Consider the following 19852-nt stretch of genomic DNA (forward strand, 5'->3'; position numbering starts at 1 on the left):
TGGTGTCTGGTGGAACAAAGAAATCCAAATGTCATGCATGACTCCGGTCATTTGCCTGCCTGGGCAGGTACGGAATCCAAGGCTGGCGTCTGGGTCTGGGGCGATCACCTCCAGCGCCGAGGGGCACCGAATACAGGGAGCTTGCCGCCCCATGCCCAGCGCGGCGCACTGCAAAAAACGGTGCACCGCGAGGCCTCGCCCGCGCGTTGCAGCGCAAACACCGGACCAGTTGACGTGGCGGCAGTGAGCACAGCGGGCACTGGCGGGGCATTCGCCACTGTGAACGGCGCCCTGGCCCTGGCCCCTGGCTGCCTGTGGGGCTCACGCAAGGCTGAAATTTTGTTTTCCAAGCCGAAGCCTTCCATCCAATCGACGCACCTCTTGTCCAGGGTTCAATTAATCTCGTCTGAGCATGCGACGAGCCGACGACGACATCTGCATGTCGACCAGCTCACCCCGTCGACTCGCAGCTTTGCTTCTGCGCCAGCACCGAGCTGCCATCGCCGTTCTCCCCCTCGCGCCGTAGCTCTCGAATCGGCCCATGACGTGAGCACGAAGCCATTATGCCCAACGCCAAGCGCCTCAAGGGCAGTGGTGCAGCCAAAGCTGGCAAGACCCGCGAGCCCGCCGTCCATGTCCAGGACGAACGTCCAACTCCCGCTGAAGTCGAAGAGGAGGAGCACTCGTTTGTTCAGCTGGCGAGAAACCACTGGTTAAAGCCTGGGAAAAGGACCGCAAAGTCCAGGGTCAAGAACGACGTTCTGAAGCAGGGCATCTGGCATGTTCTGGAACAAGATGGCTTCCAATACAAGTCGCTTCTCCTCTTGGAGAGCCTGCAAACCCTGGAGAGGTATGTCTCAAGGCTGTAGCGCGTTGTTTTGAAGCCGCCCAGTCCCAGCTAATCTTGCTCACGCGCAACAGCTATCTCTGGCCGGGATATACCGACGAAGCGTCGAATTTTCATGTCCTCTTGATTGTACTAATAGCAAACGTGAAACGGCGCGAACACTTGGAGACATGGGGTGAGTGAAGACTCTTTACCTTTTTGATTGATTAGTGGGCAATCTTTCAACTGACTTTGCATACAGCCTTGTTTGAAGATCGACCCGAGGATTTCTCGTCCATGTTCCGCCGAGCCCTGTCGCTGTTGCTCGACCGCACCCTCTCCATTTCCATACGAACCCATCTTGTTTGTTTTTTGATTTACGCGTTCCAGAGTCTAGATTGCTCTATTGTCAGAAAGGAATGTGCACCGCTGGTGTCAATAGGAATCTGGCAGAACTTGTCTAGCGAAAAGCAACGGGAGACTTTACTGGACCAAAACGCTCATTTGCGAAAGGCTTGGAGGGCATCCCAGAAGCGGTATGACGCGGGCGATGACGATACCAAGGCTCGGCTTCGCTTCGAAAGATCCTGGCTCTACTCGCTGCTTCTGGACTTTTTGGGTCTCTTGTATGACGATACCACTGCCAAGTCAGGTATGCAATCCTACTCGGGTTCCCTCCAGTCCTTCACCCATTTTGCACACGTTGACGGACCCGCTCCTCCAGATCAAGCTTTGTATTGCGAGAGGTTCACCGAGTTCATCTCCGATCTTCAAAGCCAGCTGCCTACAAGGCGCTATCTTAATACGCTACTCCAAGACTTGCATGTCTTACCTCTTATGAAACTCTCACCGACATACAATAACGAGAACAACTCTCTGCTGCGAGACTTACACGCTCTGCTCTCGCACTATACCCACTTCACCATAGACGACCAGACTGGAATCCAATTGACCATGACGGAAGCATACGACAAGCACTGTCTAGCCCTTGGGAAGCTGCAGCGGGTCGCTCTGACGCACTTTAAAGACAAACTCATGGTTTTGGCCCTCTCGAATTATGGAGGCATAGACAAGAGAGATGAGCTTGAGGGTCTCCTTGAACCCTTGACGGATGAGGAACTCACCCAGCTCTTCACACTTCTCGATATGCGATCTACATACCCGGAGTCTCTTGCACTGCCAGTCGATCGCAGGGTGCTTACTGAAATCATGCTGAGTAAATTCGAGCGGAAGAAAACCTTCCGTGAGGCCGCTCGGTATATGCCGCTAGTTCCAACCGAACGAACCTTGTTTGACAGTGGCTTCCAGCGAGCAGATGCGTATGATGGATCTCATCCTCTGGCTTTGCCCAAGCTGAATCTGCAGTACCTATCCGTCGGAGATTTCCTCTGGAGGGCAATGATTTTATACCGTTGCGAAGCCTTCTACGGCATTCGAAAGGATGTGGAAACAGCCTTGCGTCGTCTCCGGCCAGAGTCCAAGCAGCCTGGCGTGGTAAACTTTGCAGGATACTCGAAAATGGCCATGCCAATTTCGAAACCGTCAGTTCTCGAAGTTATACCCCCGCTAGTGGGCGAAGAACTTCCGTCACTGGTGAAAGCTGAAATCTCGTTTGATGTTCGACGCCTGGGACACAATGTTCGACGGGAATGGAACAGTCTCCGTCCCGACGATGTCGTATTTCTCTTGGCTGTTGGAGCACCACCTTCGCAAGCAGCCGTCAACGGCGACGATATTCGGTCTGAGCATGAGAAGCTCGGCATTATATCAGTACGGTCCGCCGAGATAATTAGCATCACAGACGAAAAGGGGCGTCCTGTCAGGGATGGCTCCATGAATCTCGACAACAAGCGCAGGATGCATCTGAGACTGGACCCATACATGTACTCTAGAGATTCAGAACGCGCATCAGGGGGCAAACCTGATGTCTACGGCCAAGTCAACTTGCTTTTAAGACGGGGACGAAGGGAAAACAACTTCAAGCCTGTTCTGGAGTCCATTCGCAAGCTCGTCTTGTCGGAAATGCCTCTTCCGCCCTGGCTGTATGAAGTCTTCCTGGGATACGGCGACCCAGCGGGTGCAAATTACAAGAACATGTCCAGCCGAAACAAGAAGCTTGACTACAGGGACACCTTTCTTGACTGGCAACATCTAGTTGAAAGCTTGCCGGGCAAAACCGTCGAGCCTGGGGGCGATGTCACAGGCAGCTTTGGCCCTCCATATGTTCTAGAGGAAGCCGACAAGGTTGAAGCGGCTAACGGAGCTCGACCATCGAAGAAGCGCCGGCGCGACGCAGACCCGACGAAGCAATCCGAGGTCGACATCCTTCGGGTATCGACATATAAGCCCCCAAACAATGGGCCATACCCTGTGGATGCGCCCAAGTTGAATTCCGTCCGATTCACGCCCGCTCAGATCGAGGCCATCATGTCGGGATCGCAGCCTGGATTAACGGTGATTGTGGGCCCCCCGGGAACAGGAAAGACAGACGTGGCTACTCAAATCATCAACAACATCTATCACAACTTCCCACAGGAGAGGACGTTGCTTGTTGCGCACAGCAACCAGGCACTCAACCAATTATTTGCCAAGATTGTCGCACTGGATATTGACGAGAGACACCTGCTCCGTCTGGGACATGGAGAGGAAGACTTGGACACGGCGGGAAGCTTCAGCAAACACGGTCGTGTTGAATCATTCCTTGACAACAGGCAGACACTTCTACAAGAAGTCAGAAAACTCGCGTCAAGCCTTGGGGCGCCAGGAGCGCATGATAACTCGGCAGAGACTGCTGGGTACTTCAACAAGGTCTACGTTGAACCCGCGTGGAAAAGATTCCAGCGCGCTGCAACCTCGGGCGAGACGTCCGTCGCGGACCTTGTAGAGGCCTTCCCGTTCCATGCCTACTTTGCTGACGCGCCTCAACCATTGTTCCCAGAGGATGCCGATCGTGCGACGACGCTGGAAATCGCCACTGGTTGCTACCGGCATATCATCAAGATATTTTCAGAGCTGGCCGACATTGTTCCATTTGAAATCCTCCGCCGTGACCGAGAGAAGGCCAACTACTTGCTGACCAACGAGGCTAGAATCATAGCCATGACGACTACTCATGCCGCCATTCGACGAGGCGAGATTGCCTCACTCGGCTTCCACTATGACAATGTGGTCATGGAAGAGGCGGCCCAAATCACCGAAATTGAAACATTCATGCCCCTTGCCATGCAAAAGCCGACGAATAACCAAATGCCACTGAAGAGGGTCGTCTTGTGCGGCGATCACCTCCAGAACTCGCCGGTCATTCAGAGCTTGGCATTCCGCCACTACGCCAACCTGGAACAGTCGCTATTCTCCCGTCTGGTCCGGCTGGGAGTCCCAACCGTCCACCTTGATCAGCAGGGACGTGCTCGGCCCTCGATGGCAAGACTTTACCAGTGGAGGTACCCCAAGCTGGACAACCTGCCACACGTGCAGAACCAAGGCGAATTTCTCCGAGGCAATGCCGGCTTCAAGTTTGATTACCAGTTCATCAACGTACCCGACTACAAGGGCCGTGGGGAGTCGGAGCCGACACCGCATTTCATTCAGAATCTGGGCGAGGCAGAGTATGCCGTGGCCATATACCAGTACATGCGGCTGCTGGGGTATCCGGCGGAGAAGATCAGCATCCTGACAACCTACGCGGGGCAACGAGCTCTGGTCAAAGACGTGCTTGCTCACAGATGTGCCAAGAGGCCCATTTTCGGACTTCCCAAGGCGGTTGCCACGGTGGACAAGTACCAAGGCGAACAGAATGATTGTAAGTGTTGGTTGATGAGTCCATCAATTAAGCGCATGGTGCGATGGGCTCTCGGCGCCGGATCGTATTGTCCCCTGTACTGACATGGTGTGGCAGACATCATCTTGTCCCTGACTAGAACGTCGCGGGTGGGTTACTTGCGCGACGTCCGGCGCATGACGGTTGCGGTATCTCGAGCCAGGCTCGGATTGTACATTCTTGGTCGCCGGGAGGTGTTTGAGGCGTGCCCGGAGCTCCGACCCGCATTCGACCTCGTGCTGGGGCGGCCGGACAAGCTGATGCTTGTGACAGGAGAGATGTGGCCGACGGAGAGAGCCAACTTGGAGGATGGTTCGAGTGTGGAGGGAGAAGTGGCGATGGAAAACGTGGAGCACCTGGGACAATACGTGTTTGAGATGACCAATACGAGACTTGAACGATTACAAGCGCAGGGCGTCTCGGCGGAATCTGCCACGACTGGGCCAGGAAGCATAGCCGAAGAGGAAGAGGAAGAGGAAGAGGGAGAGGGAGAGGGAGAGGGAGATGGAGGAGCACAGGCTCCGTACTACGACGAAGACGAGAAGGAAGCGGAGCCAGATATTCTGGAGGTCCGCGAAGGAGAAAACAAGAAGTAGCCGAGATTTGGGCGTAAAAGCAGGGTGGTACTCTGTAGAGCATTTTTGGGTTTGAATCGAGGACCGAGGAAGCGGTTGGCAACGATGAGTAACAGACGCGTCGTCTCGGTGGCGTAATTCTTCCTGGAAGCAAGTCGGGTGTTTGGAGACGGTGGTTGCACCCCGACACTGTGTATGTATTCAAGGTTGACCTTTTCCGCCTTTTCTTTTCTTTTTTTTTTTTTAAATTCGGGACTTGGGCCTGCGCCGACAGAGGTTGGCGTATAGTTATTCTGTCCGTGCCAATTCAAGTTGGTTGGTGCATGGCGCCAGGGGGCACATCTCCGTGGTGACAGAGAGAGTCGCCACCCCCGGACTGGCAGGGTATCATGATGGAGTATCAAACAGGTAGGTTCCTGTACACTTTATAATTGGGCGCGTAAGTTACAAAGTCGAGCACAGGGCGTGAGCCCCTCTGCAAATGAGTGATGGTGGTGGATGATTCATCACGAGACGGGACGGCAGTCCTGTGACCCAAGAGGCGCAGACACGCCCCCAGACCAAGCAGACTAGGAGCTGGGAGCTGGGAGCTGCCAGTTGGGCCGAGGAAACTTTTCAGGGGGACGGACGGGCCGAGCACGCGCACATGCTAGTACTAGTAGTTACCTACCTTGTTCTCGAAAAGTAGATGGGGACGGGAAACGGACGCTTGTTTGCGAGGTGGATGGCCACACATGCTACAGATGCCGGGGGCGGCAACTAGTACTACTAGTAAGTTAGGACTTGTCAGCTTCTAGTTGGTATCTGATCCATGTCGGGAGGAGTTTCTGCTCCATTTCCGACTACTCCGTACTTGGCGTCCTGCTGGGCGAGCGGGCCCGCGTCAGGCAAGACTCAAGATGAGATGAGTCTGACGATGGTTCACTACTGCCAGTAGTACGACACGACGATGACGACGGACGTTGAGGGGAGAAGAGAAGCAAGGCACAGCGTCGGCCGGCCGTCTGTGAAGCATTTTTGTTGATGGCATGTTTTCGTTCCTTTTTTTCTTTCTTCGTTGTTTCCTTTTGCGAGGGAGGCATTTTGAAAGCCACAGTCGAGCAGCTTGGTGTGGAAGCTCTCTCAGGAAAGACGGCGGCGGCGACGGGCCTAGTTTTGTCAGACAAGTACGGCGCGCTGCCAGGACTACGTATTCTAGAGGCATATTGGCGTGCCGACTCGTTGTCTTTACCAGAGGAGACTTGTCGCGAACAAGGCAAGGCTTGTGCTTTGGCCAAGACACCTGGGAGTCTGTACGCGGTACATGGTACACACAGTACGTGGTAGTGAATCTTATTGTTCCATGGGCCGTGGCAATGCTGGCAGTTGATGGTTCTGGACTGGACGCGGAACGCAAATTGAAGTGGTTGCATGGCCCACTCGGCCACTTTGTTTTTTGGTCGCGGCGGCGCGCAGTGGGTGCGGTGCATGGGGGAAGGCCAGAATAGCTGGCACCTCAAGCGTCTACGGAGTAACTAATGCATTGGCGAATCATGTCCGCCGTGTCTGCGAGCACACAGCGCGCACACTATTCTCCTGCTCTGGCCTTTTTTTTTTTTTTTTTTTTTTTTTTTTTGGCCCCGGCGGTCACGATAAGAGCGAGGAGGCAAGAACAGACCGCGGGAGAGACGCCTTTGTGCCGAGTCGCGAGAGAGAGAGAGGGGATCTATAGTCTGGCGCCGGGCCCGCCACAGCCTCTTTGCAGAAAGAAACATGCCGAACCGACATCAGGCTTCGTATCCGCGGACGGAGCACAAGCGCGGCTCGAGAGAAGACGCGACGATGCGGGATTGAAGTCTTGGTCTTGGTTGGTGATTGCCTGCTGCGGCCGAGCAGGTGCCTGCGTCTGATGGCGTCTTGGAAGGGACTCGACGCAGTCGTCTGTCCGCTTGCTTACTCACCTGGGTGTTTGGTTCACATGTACTCCGTACCAGTGCGCAGAGGCACAACTTTGGCAGCAACCAACTAACTAGTGCGTGGTGTCGGGCGGTCGTCCACTGTATGAGCACCGCGGCCAGCGGCTCGGGCAGGCCTGGCCGTCCGTTGCTTTGTGCCAGGCCGCCTGCGTTGTGCTTGTGCCTGTGCCTGTGCTGTGCTTTGTGCGGTGCTTGTGCTCCATGTGCAGCGCTTGTGCTCGACGTGGACTAGAGGCCCGGCTCTTTCCCTTTCCGCCCGTCTGATTGGTGCTCCTCCACACGTCTTGTCCTGTCCTGTCTGCCTGTCTGTTCCCGGCTTCCCATACTAATATTATCCCGCTGCCCAAAATTTTCCTGCAGATTCTCCTCTCAAACCCTCACCACTCCATCCAAAAAACCACCACCGTCTGGTCTAGGTGGAATCATTTCCTCACCAGACCCTTTCTCCCCCCTCTCCCCTCCATTGGTATTGGATTCTTCTTCTTCTGTGTCTCGCCCACCAGAAGACTAATCTTCCCCCTGCCCATCCGGTCCGGGATCCCGTCCTCGCCCTCCGCCGTGGTTCTCGTCTCGCGACGCCCGCGGTCCGCGCCTGGTCGGTCTTGTTCTTTTTTTTTTTTTCTCGCCCGCTCCTTGACCCGTTTTTCTTTGGCTTGCCTTGGGAGTTTGTCCTTGCCCAAACCACCATCGTTTGCCAGCCGTGTATTGAATCGCTTTCGCGCGCGCCTTTGTTCGCGAGCTCTACCTCTCCCCTTCCTGACGGCAGACTTCGGTTTCTGCTGCTTTGAAGTCGAGTCCGTCCGTATTCCAGAGCGCACATCGAGGCTCCGTGAGAAAGGCTTCGAGTCGTCAAGCCGCCGCGCTCCTTTTATTTCGGCATCCATCCCATCGGCCTTCGGCGTCAACAACAAAGCCTCGTCATCAAATCCTTTCACGACTCGACAAGACTTCTCCCCTTATGACGTCGCCTGCGAATCAGCAGAATCCGATCCCGGCGCCCAACACCTCCGCGACCACGGCGACTTCTTATGCCTCCGCTGCAGGTGCGCCCAAGAGACCTGTTCAGACGCCCCTGGTCGCAACCGGTTCCCAACCTCCTGTCGTGGTTGGCTCTTCCTCTGCCTCCCTGGCACAGAATGCCAACACGTCTTCGCCATCTCCTGTGAACGGCAAGCCAGCCGTCGCCCCTGCTGTCCCTGCTGTTGCCCGCGGTAGCTCTACCAACGGCGCCGGCGCGGACCATTCGAGAAAAAGCTCCGTCACCATGGCTGCCAATGGCCCGAATTCTTTTGCTGCCAATGGCGGCGCCAAACCTGGCATTCAGTTTGGCTTCGATTCACCGGCCATGGCACACAGCACTCCCCATGCTGGCAACGCTGCTCCTATCCCCATTCCTGGAGCCGGCACCCATCGCGTGCCCTCGCCCGCCCACTCCCCGTCCCCGATTCCCCAGCCGTCTGCCAGCGGCGGCCGGCCTCCTTCCGGTCTCCCAGCCAGTGCCCAGATGACATTTGGTAGTCTCAGCAGTGATGGCGAGGTAAGAAAAACAAGGGGAGAGGCAAAGACGTGACCAAGAATACAGCAGCGAGCTTTGGCCACGTTTGCCCCTTGCTTGCTGCTCCCACTCCTCACTCAACCCCCCATCCCAATATGCGCACCAAGATGCACAATTCACGCACGGCACCATTCACTAACTTGCGATTCTCGCAGCGCCACATGAGACAGGGCTCGGTGCCCCCCAACTCGAATGCAATGGGAGCGCAGCCGGGAGCGCATTACAGACGCGAGTCGAGCCACTCTGTTCAGGGCGACAACCGATCCAACTTCCCTCCCCAAGGCGGCCGTGGCCGAGGTTTCAATCCACACAATCAATTCAGCAATCAAATGGGGTACCCGCCAAACAATCAGTTCAGAAACGGGCCCGGTCAAGGTCGTGGCATGCCCCCTTCCTTCCAGCCTCAACCGCGCAACATGCCGTATCCCAACTCTCCCCAGCCGGCTCGGAGCCCTGCCCTCGTCCCGTCGATGCCAAATACTCCCAGCATGCCCCCGGCGACGATGCAGCCGAACATGACCACGGGCACGTCTCCGCAGTACCATTATCCGCCGCCTCCCATGGCACCACAGCACCAACAAGTACAGGCTCCCTTTTCTGACGTGTCTGATAAATTGCATTTTAAGTCGTTCAAGAAGAGCAAGGCTCGTCGAGACCACGCCAAGTCCCTGCAGTCAGGGCGTCCACTGGACCCCATACGCGAGCTACGCGGAAGCGACCCTAGTCAGCCTCAGCGCCGTTTGCACCAGCGGCCAGAGCAACAGTGGCGTGACCACGATGTCGGTCGCGCTCGAGGTGACGTGTCCGGTGGCGGCGCTGGGTCGGCAGTGCAATACCACAATCATGTTCATTCTCATGCTGCCCCTCTGCCTTTGCCCAAGTTCCTCCCTCAAGACGCATCTCCGCTTGATTTATCACCCGAAAGTGGTGGCTTTGAACTTTGGCTGACTAGAAAGCATCAGAACTACGGCTACCCGCCGTCGCAGATTGATCAATACGGCCGACCCGTGCCCATTCCCTATGCCTACAATAGTGTCCCGCCGTACATGCCCCCTCCGCAGACCAACTCGCCTGCTTACAGCCAGCAGTTTGCGCCTCCTTATGCTTCCCAGCAAAGCCACAGCATGTCCCGTACCCCGTCGCAACCCGAGCGACCTTCCAGCGCCAGCCAGCAGAGCCAGCCGCTCGTTGTCGGCTCGTGCCAGCCTCCCAATGCTCCGGGCAAGCCTGGACCCAACAACTTTGTCAAGCCTAGGAAGAGCGCGGCTATTCAGATCAAGAATGCCGCCGGCGAAGTTGTTGACACTTCAACCTTCAAGCAACCCGTCTCTCCTGCCCCCACTGGCCAGCAGTCCAAGACGCCTCCTGCCGTGGCCTCGACGCCTACCCCCCCGCCCAAGTCATCCACACCCTCTGCTCATGGTCGATCTGAGAGTACGGCCACGCCCAAGACGGCCAAGGAGATCCAGGATGAGCTGAAGGAGAAGATAAAGCAAGCCACGCAGGGGGCCGCCGTCAGTGAAGCCAAGAACAGGGAGCAGACTGCCACGAAAAGCAAGGTTCCCTCTGACAGCCCTGCCGAGAAGGACGCTGCCGTCGCAGCCACAAGTCCTGCCGAAGTCGACGAGCCCAGCAAGGCTGAAGAGGAGAAGAAGCCTGGTGAGCCCGTCCCCGGCAGCGGGGATCCCGCAGAGGATGAAGAATTTGAGCGGATGATCCGGGAAATGGAAGAGGCCGATGCCAAGCGCGAAAAGGAAGAGGAAGAGTACCGCAAGCGCGCCGAAGCCAAAAAGGCTGAACAGAAGAAGAAGGACGAAGAAAGCCGCAAGGCGAAGGCCGCTGAAGAAGACCGCCGTCTTCGGGAGCGGGAGCGCGAGATGGAGCGCCTGGAGGACGAAAGGGAGCGACGACGAAAGGAAGCCGAAGCCTCTGGAAAGACCATGTCTGTTGCGGAGATGCTTGCTGCCACTCGGACTTCCAAGGACGGTGACGACGCCGCCAATGTCAGCTCCGTCGCCGACAAGCCGCCTGGCGTCAAGACTGCCGAGGAGAAGGCTGGCGGCGACGCCGCGGGTCAGAAGCGCTCGGCCAAGCCTGCCGCCCTCAATCTCGCGCCTCTCAACACCAAACCTGTCGATCCGCCTCAGCCCAGTGCGGCGCTCCAATCTCTCAAGTCGTCTCGGTTCCTGCAGGTCATGGACCAAGATATTTACCCCTCCGGCATCAACTCCCCGAACCCTGCTCTGAACGCCGCCGCCGCCAAGAAGGGCAAGAGCTTCAAGTATGACGCTGCTTTCCTGCTGCAGTTCCAGAAGGTGTTTACCGAGCAGCCCTCTGTCGAGTTTCACCAGCAGGTCAAGTCCCTGATCGGAGACGGTGACCGTTCTGCTCGCGCCCAGACGCCTAGGCAGCCTTCTAACCGCAGCAGCAATGCCTTCCCCATGGGCACGTTCAACGCCCCCCCGGGCCGCACACTGCCCTCGGGCACCACCTCTGAGCAGCGCATGGCGATGTCCAGTGGCGCTATGCCCCGACCCCCTGTTGGCTCAATAGGGTCGTTCCGTGGCCCCGGAGGCGGATTCCCGGGCACCGCCATGTCTCGGACCTCGTCGCAGTCCAGAGGTGCCGGTCCCAACTCGCCCGGCGGCCGCCAGTCCAGCCGCTCTACCCGCGGCAGCCGACGCGATTTCAACACCAAGGAGGCCCAGGCTGCTAAGACCATGCCCCTAACCGCTGGTCAGGAGATCAAACCCATTGCCATCACTGCCAACGGTTGGAAGCCTAGCAGTGTCGGCATCAAGGCCGCCGCTCCGGCTGCCAGTTCCAGCGGCTACCTTGACCCTGAAATGGTGCAGAGAAAGGTGAAGGCGGCTCTCAACAAGATGACCCCCGAGAAGTTTGACAAGATAGCCGACCAGATTCTGGCTATTGCCGGGCAATCCAAGGACGAGGCTGACGGCCGTACGCTGCGTCAGGTGATTCAGCTCACTTTTGAGAAGGCAACTGACGAAGCGCACTGGGCCTCCATGTACGCCAAATTCTGCAAGCGCATGCTCGAGAACATGAGCGCAGACGTTCGCGACGAGCGCATCAAGGACAAAAACGGCAACATCGTCAGTGGTGGCAACTTGTTCAGGAAGTACCTCTTGAACCGATGCCAGGAGGAGTTTGAGCGTGGCTGGGCCTCCAACTTGCCTCAACCTAAGGAGGAAGAGGGCGGCGAGGATGCCCCCAAGAAGACGCTTGGCGACACGACGATGCTGTCTGACGAATACTACGAGGCTGCGGCCGCCAAGCGACGTGGTCTGGGTCTTGTCCAGTTCATCGGTGAGCTGTACAAGCTCGGCATGCTGACTGAGCGCATCATGCACGAATGTGTCCACAAGCTCGTTGACTACAAGGGGGTCCCCGACGAGGCGGAAACCGAGTCCCTCAGCAAGCTGCTGTGCACGATTGGTGCCAACTTGGATGCCACGGAAAAGGGTCGTCCCTTGATGGACGTGTACTTCCAACGCATCCAGACCATGATTGACCTTCCCGAGCTCCAGAGCAGATTGAAGTTTATGCTCATGGACATCATCGATCTGCGCAAGGCCAACTGGGTCTCCAAGGAGGCCAACAAGGGCCCCAAGACTCTGGAGGAAGTGCGCGCCGAAGCCGAGGCTCAGGCTGCCAAGGCTCAAGAGTCTGCCCGAAGCAACACTCGCGGCGGTCCCGGCCGCCCTGCCGTCGGCCGCGGCGATGCTCGCAACTTCTCCGGCGGCTCCGTGCAGCAGACGAGCAACCAGGTCGGCATGGACGACCTACGACGCCTCAAGGGCTCCGCCGGCAGAACCTCGAGCCAGAACCTCACCTTTGGCCCGTCTTCTATGCTCACCTCGCGCAGCAACAGTGGCCGACGTCTCGGACCGGGAGGCTCTCTTGGCCGCCCTGGCGAGGACTCTGGCGCCTCGTCGCGAACTGGCACTCCCCCCACCCGTGACAGCACCTCCAACACGAACGCATTCAGGTAAGAAGACGGTGTTGCCTCGTTCCTCGGACTGCCAGATGGATGGATCAACGTGCTGACCCTGACAATAGCCTGCTCGCAAACATGGTAGATGCCGAACACCCCGCCTCGCCTCCATCTGCAGGACCCTCCCCTCTTCTGGCCAAGGCCGTGCCCGACAGCGGCAAGAATGAGGGCGAGTAAGAAGAAGAAAAACTTTAATCAGTGTTTATAATTCTTTTTTCTCGGTGTCTTGCATTTCAGGTGATAGACTTTGCGGGTTCTGTTTCTTGCATCTACACGGCCTCTACATATCATTTCCATTGTGCGTTCCTACATGTTTGAGAAGAATCAAAAGTTGCCTACTGCATTTTTTGAACCCAAACGATACCTCCCCACCCACCCATCCATATCCATACATAGATTATTTGACATCAGACCGGGCAAGGCTCTCGCCAGACGCAAAAGGGGGGGAGGGGGTCGTGGGCGGCAGTAACAGAAGAGACAAGAAACAGTATTGCGTCAAAAACAAGAGCGCTACTCGCATTTTCCTCATGACGATGCCGGATCGTTGTTTCCTTTCAACCTTTTCCCCTTTCTTTGCTTGTCCCTCGGCTTCGTTTCACCATGACATTTTCTAATTCTTGTCGAGGGACAAGAAACACCACACATGGCACGTGAAGGCCCCTTGTCGATGCTGTCTAGCCAGCTCACACTCGATTGGATGATTGCAGAATCGAGGCCGTTGATAGGAAAGCATGGAGCAATGAAGGCGACGACCAGGTCGGAGCAGGTGAATGCACAAAAGGTGGTTGGGATTTTGTTCATTTTGTCTATTTCATGACATGATGTGCGGACTTTGAAGGTTTCGCTTGCAAGACGGGGGGGGCCCAAAACCTCGAGGTTTGCAAGGGGGCCACGCCGTGTTGTCCGAGGCGAGGAGGCTGGTCGACTTTGACTTGGCTTGCGCCCGCTTCTACTGAGCAAAGGCCATGAAAGCATGAAGAATTCCTTCCTTCGCCACCGGCGTCTTCCTGTTGCTTTGCTCAAAGCTACATTGTAACTAGCTTGCTGACGGTCGGAGAAGCAATGAACGGACGCTGTTTTTGTTGGGCATCACTGGTTTCGGCTTTTTTTTTTAAATCTTTATTTTTTTTATTTTTTTTACTACTGTACATCTAATTTACGGAGCACTTGGGACTGATTTTGTATCAGTTGACGGAAAATCCATTCTTCTTGATGTTAGTTGTGCTCAGTGTTTGTGCGTGTGTGTGTGCATCCGTCTTGCCGCTCTTTTCGCCAGGATTCCGAACGCATTGCTACCAAGCAGGACGACCGTCTACTTGGGCGGGTAAGGAAGGGCCATTTCAAGCGATACGAGAAGTTGAACCTCGAAAAGTACACTTGAATCAGTGTATTCGTTTCAAAATCGAGCTACGTGATGCAATGAACAGCCCTGGATGCCCATGCTCTCCTGTTACTTGCTAACGTTACAACTCACTCCATCTGGATGGACGCAGAACGCCTACAAAAATAGAAAAAAGTGGCGCGTCATTTCGCAGCCTGTTTGTTGCACATATACCAGGTTTGTTTGTTAGAACAATGTATGAAAACCGCGCCGTCGAGACCACGAAACAAGTCATCCGCTCAACGCCTTGATGCCTAATGGATGTATCCAAATGCAAACCACGTCCTTCCGCGCCCATAGCTATCCGTCGCACGTTACGCTGTTGTTGCGAGCCCCCTATGCTGCAGCAGGCAGCTTGTTGAACCCAAGCTTGGCGAAGAGCGTGTCCATGGCCACCCATTGTCGGCCACATTTGTCGAGATACCGGTCAACGACGCCCTTGACCGTGCCAAACCTGACGCGGTTATGCTCTGCGAGAGCCAAGATTGTGTCCTTGTCCTCTTGGGATAGAGTAGAATCGTTTGTGTCGACCGCCTTGCTGCGGGCCTTGTCCACGTCCCAGAGGCTGGAAAAATACACGAGCTGGTTGTAAATAGCCCTTTCCGTGTACTCGTAGCGCATACGTCCCAGGCAATCGCGCGCAAGGCCTTTGGGCCCGAGACAACGAGTACCATAGACGCTCATTTGCCGTGTGCGGTTGCCGCATTGGGAGTCGTCGCAGACAAGCCAACCCTCGTAGTAGCGAGATGTTTGACCGCGAATGGCATGTTCGACTTGTGCAACGACAGACAAGGTTGGCATCACCGCTCCACAGCCACCGCAGAGCACGCCGGATGCTGATACTCTACCAGGACAGGCGGCGAGGCCTTCAAACGCGGAGCTGGCCTTGCACTTGCGACATCGGAGGGACAGCCTCGCGCAGTCGCCAAATCGGACCTCGTCGGGAATTTGTGACTCCAGAGGATGAATTTCCACATCATCGCTGGAGCTGTTTTGTCGAGTTTGGTTTGAACTATAGCGACGAATGTCCAGACCAAGTTGCTCCGCCAGCTGTGATGTAGAAGTACCTACAATATTGGCGCAGAGTCGCTCCACGGGGGGGAAAATTTGCTTTCCCAGATACCACTCGACATCGGGGACGAGCGTCGAATCTGCCTTGAGGTCTGTTGGTGCATAAGCACGTTTGGGAGCGGGTTCGGAGCTCGTCCCATCGCCTGTAATGATGTAGGAGACGACGTCGCCCTTGCGGATCGGTTTGCCCTTTGCAAGATCTCGAAGAGCAACTTGTACTTGTGGCATGGAGTCCGCGTTGGGGTATTCCTTGGGGTCTTTGCCGAGTTGTGTGTAAATGATGTACTTGGCTACAGGGATGCGTTGCTCCCTCATCTGGCCGGCTATATCGCGAAGATATTCATGAATGCGCGTGATGGTAACCTCGGCTTCATCGCCCGAAAGTATTTCGTCGAGGAGACGTTTCGAAATCTCCTTGGATAGAGCGCAGTATTCTCGGCGTCTCATATCCAGACCCTTGACCTCCATTTTTTCGACAAATTTACCATCCTTCTCAATGAGATTGACAGCAGCATACTTCTTCTTTGCCTGAAGCAAGATGCGTCTAAAAACGTTGTCAATGTCGATTTCAAGCAACCTGTACTGGTCATTGACGGCTTTCTTGAACTCGTTGCCGACTTTAAAAGCGTCAGCAACACTATCCACGTTCGCGTTGATCATGACGGAGTCAGTGTCGCCGTAAATGACCTGCAGCGACTTGCTCTCAGCCAGTTCTTTTGTGCTTCGGAGGATCTCACGGCCTTTGTACGTCGTCAGAACAGCCAATGGCCGGGCGTAGAATCGGGACTTGGTATAGCCCAAGCATCCGTACATAGAGTTGGCCGTGAGCTTCAGGGCAAGCTGCTTGATATCCCAGGTGGCGAGCTGTTGAGGGGTCGCATTTTTATCTTTCATTAGCGCCTTGACTTGGCGACGGCGCCCAACAAGAGTTGCAATAAGCCTCGGTAGTATTCCTTGATCTTGATCTGCGGGTACTTCCGGAACAGCATCCTCATCATCGGCCTGTTTTGTCTTTGTTAGTCGTCATGTTCAGCAAACAAGTTCTTGACATGTCTCATGCCCTTACCGAAACTGTTCGATCAACGGTTGTGAAGCATATGTTGAACTCTTGAATGATTGAGGGATAAAGAGAATTGAAGTCCATCACAAGAACAAACTTGTCATACAAGCCCTTTTCAGGCTCAAAGACCAAACCACCCTTGTACTTGTCCTTTTTCTTCCCGTCTCCGCCAGCCTCTTCTGGGTTCTCGTCGTCTCGCTTTTGGCGGCCGCGGAATGACTGCTTGTCTGGGCAAATGTATTTATTGCGGTAGAACTCGTGGAGCAAAATGTACTCATTCCGCTCAGCTCGCGTACCGGTCAACGTACGAGCCCAGGAGTTACCAGCAAGGTTGGTCAAGACTTTTGTCAAGGGAAGTAGCTGGACGCTCAACGCCAACGCAGCAATAAAGTGCGTATCAGCTTCCATGTGTGTGATGTAATCCATGAGACCTTGTTTCTCCTTGGCCCAGCTGCTTAGTGCTGCCTCATTATCGACGTCTCTCCGGCGATTGTCTCCAGAGAGGTACAGGCTGCACATTTCAGTTAGACTCCAGTTTTGGCACTTGTACATGGCTGACTTTCCGGCGTCATTGGCAAGATCGCACAGCAGTCGACCAGCAATAACTTGGCGTTCGGCAAAGACATTGCCGCCCACTTTACCCATAGATGCGGGCCATTCACTGCGTCGGAGGCGGCCAAGTCTGGACCACTGGTGAACTTTCTTCTCGTGAAGACGGCTCAGAAGCACGCTGTAGTCCACTCCCTCAAACTGATGCCCCAGAATGACATCCGGATCAGCCACGTCGACTTGTGCCAAGAAAAAGCTCAAGATGTCGACTTCCTGCCTCTTCAAGACGAGGAGGCCCCTGGTTCGCTTTTGGACGAGCTGGTCGAAGCCAAGAGGAAAGCTTGGTCCGTGGGGGCGAATAACCGTAAATGTTCTGCACGGAAGTTTTTCTGCTGGCGTTGTGTCACTGAGTGAGACTTTGTCGTATATTCTTGCGCTAATGGCAAGAATCTCTTGCTTGTTCTCTCTTGGATTGAAGGCGGTTCTGACAGAAACGCTCATGAGTGTCAATGGCGGCACGTCGAGATTGTCGGAGTCGCTCATGGTGGACACCATGTTGGGGTGCTCAGCCAGTACTTCCAGTTTGCAGTGTGAGGCATTTTTGATGGCACCGAAATCAGCATCCTGGATTTTTAGCCAACAAGGCCCCATGACGTTCTTCCAAAGAACAAATTGCTCGAATAGGGCAGTGTTGGCACCAAACACACGCGAGTACGTCTCGCCTGGGGAACCATCAATTTGTGGTTCTGGAAATGCTCTGTTAGTGTCCAACTCTTTTCCTGTAACCGGAGTTCTGTCCACAGTTCGAGCCACTACTTACTGGTATAGGGGTAAAATAGCTTCATGTACTGAGCCTCTTTTGGAACATCAGTGAGTTCAAAGGCATATTTACGGGTGCATGCTTTGATCTTATACATGTTCACCTTCAGCTTTGTCATGATCTCGTCAACTTCTTCATAAACATGCGTCATTTCCACAGTCTCTTCAGTCTCCTCGCCATTTCGAACACGTTGCTGCCGAGGTAAGAAGTACAATTTCCTCAAGATGTTGTCGATTTTGACGAAGCAGCTGACGTAAGCTTTGGTCTTTTTGTTCAGGACCTTGCCGAAAAGGCAAAGGCTGCCATTAATTTCAGTGTAGTCTGTCCAGAAGAAGTTCAGGCTACCGTCGGCTTCAATGGCATCTCTGTGATCAATTTTCCCGATGCTCCGAGTTTCCACAGAGGTGTTGACTACGTTGAGCTTGTTGGTCAAGTTGTTCCAGGAGCTAGAATCAACCGGGTCGCCCGAAACCGACTTCAATGGTGATGAACTGGCGGGGGAGGGATATGGGTCTTGTTTCAACAGTTTCTTGACTTGTCGAGATCCAGCGATGTTTACGCTTGCAGAATGGACAGCTCCAGCATGGGCCACCTCCATCATATCTTCGTCTTCGTCGTCTTGGGGCTCGGGCTTGGTCTGGTTTCTTCTTTCTGCTTTCTTGGCTGCAGGAGACGACGGGGCCGGATCGCTCATGGGGTCATCTTGAGTCCCCAAAACGCCGTCGTCTGCTGCATTGGGGATAAATCCGTCGTCCGAATCGAAACTGGCGGCAGGTGGTGACAGTGGACGAGTGTCATTTCGCTTTCGTCTTTTTTGAACAGGTTCAACAACCGGTGACAGGGCCCTCGATTTACGGCGACCACCGGACCTTTCAATCTTGGTTGACCGAGGAGCAGGGGCAGGAATATTGCTATCTACCTCTTTGATAAGGTCAGCTAGAAAATTGTCGTCGTCCTTGGTCTTGGCGACCTGGCAATCGGGTTAGCCAGCCTATTACTTGTACTCAAACACTGTTGAAATATGCAGCAGGCTCACTTTAGGTTTGGGCTGGGCCTTTCCGGCCCCTTTGGTGAAGTATTCACTAATGTTGCGGTCATTCGCATCTCGCTTAGCCTGGCTGTCGTCCTTGTTCTTTTTGGCTTTAGAGTAAGTGGCAGCGAGTCAGCGGAGTGTACAGACAAGCAAAAACGCAATACGACGCAAGAAGAAAACGAACCTGCTTTGTTGGGTCTGCCACGAACTGGCAAGTCCTCAACGTCGCTGTCTGAATCGTAGCGGCGGACGCGATCCCAATCCTCACGACCGTCGTCAGCGTAGCCTTCTCCATTGTCGTCGACGACGAAGTCATCCTCGTCGAGGCGTTCTCGAACAATCTTCTTGTAGCCGTCCTCGTCAACTTCGTCATAGAGGTCTGCTGCGTCTTGGACGCGATAGCCGTCAAAAGCCTTCTTGCCTGACTGGCGAAGAGCTTGAAGCTCAGCGAGCTTGGCCCGGTAATTAGCCTTGGGCATGGCGAGCTGGCCGTGAATTGATGACAACAATCATTCAAAAAGGGAGCCGAGCGTTGCACATCTGAAAATATCAAATGTGGCGGCAAGATGATCGAACGATGACAGAAAGGAGATAATAGTCGGGATGCTGAAAAGCGTCCAGTGAAGCATGGGTTGGCTGTTGGTAGGCACACGGTCGAAGGCTGCCATTCAGAGGTACTTGATTGCGGATATCCTGCCAGTTGAGAGTCGCGTCCTGGACCGTGTCGCGACCGCGAGACGCGCCTCAATTGAAAGTACTCCGTCTGACTAGCTAACAGCCGTGCCTAGTTATGTACTCCCTAACGAGCATGTAGCCCCTGTTCTTGTTCAAGTGGCAGGGATGGGTCAGGCACGCGGCTAAGTGCATTTATGAAGATTGGATGAGGTATGCAACTAGCCGACCTGCCTTCTGTTTGCCTGCCCAGCCAAAGAAAGGCAAGTGTAAGGCGGGCGGGGAGCGGGAAGGCGTGATGGGAATCGCCTCACCATCCACCACCCTCGCACATTACTCATCTGCTTCTTTAGATGGGAATCAATCATTGCTTTGCGCGTGTGGCCCTTTTACTGTGTCCGCACCCCATTGCTATCATATTCTTCCATTGTCGGATCATGGATGCCTTCATGAGAGAAGCACCAACCTATCACGTTCTTTGAACAAGTAATGTTCTAATGCCTCTGAGAGTTCTTGCAGATTG

At 54.9% G+C, this 19852-nt stretch overlaps 3 protein-coding genes across 3 annotated transcripts; 2 read left to right on the plus strand and 1 right to left on the minus strand.

The window, feature by feature from the left end:
* Positions 1-563: 563 nt before the first annotated feature.
* Positions 564-5239, plus strand: MAM_01610 (DEAD helicases superfamily protein (Aquarius); the record flags this gene model as incomplete). Its single annotated transcript, XM_040820409.1, has 4 exons — positions 564-850; positions 922-1022; positions 1089-4625; positions 4722-5239. 4 exons carry the CDS (start codon positions 564-566, stop codon positions 5237-5239), a joined length of 4443 nt encoding a protein of 1480 aa, XP_040681897.1.
* Positions 5240-8131: 2892 nt separating this feature from the next.
* MAM_01611 (MIF4-like, type 1/2/3) lies at positions 8132-12920 on the plus strand (the record flags this gene model as incomplete). The annotated part of the gene is made up of 3 exons (XM_040820410.1): positions 8132-8710; positions 8884-12737; positions 12809-12920. The coding sequence occupies 3 exons, from the start codon at positions 8132-8134 to the stop codon at positions 12918-12920; spliced, it is 4545 nt and encodes a 1514-aa protein (XP_040681898.1).
* A 1540-nt stretch (positions 12921-14460) lies between these two features.
* On the minus strand, positions 14461-19136 carry MAM_01612 (DNA-directed DNA polymerase, family B, pol2; the record flags this gene model as incomplete). The annotated part of the gene is made up of 5 exons (XM_040820411.1): positions 14461-16197; positions 16262-17550; positions 17625-18594; positions 18661-18764; positions 18842-19136. The coding sequence occupies 5 exons, from the start codon at positions 19134-19136 to the stop codon at positions 14461-14463; spliced, it is 4395 nt and encodes a 1464-aa protein (XP_040681899.1).
* Positions 19137-19852: the final 716 nt, after the last annotated feature.

The sequence above is a fragment of the Metarhizium album genome (genome assembly GCF_000804445.1).
Source record: "Metarhizium album ARSEF 1941 chromosome Unknown scaffold_2, whole genome shotgun sequence".
Classification (NCBI taxonomy): Eukaryota; Fungi; Ascomycota; class Sordariomycetes; order Hypocreales; family Clavicipitaceae; genus Metarhizium; species Metarhizium album.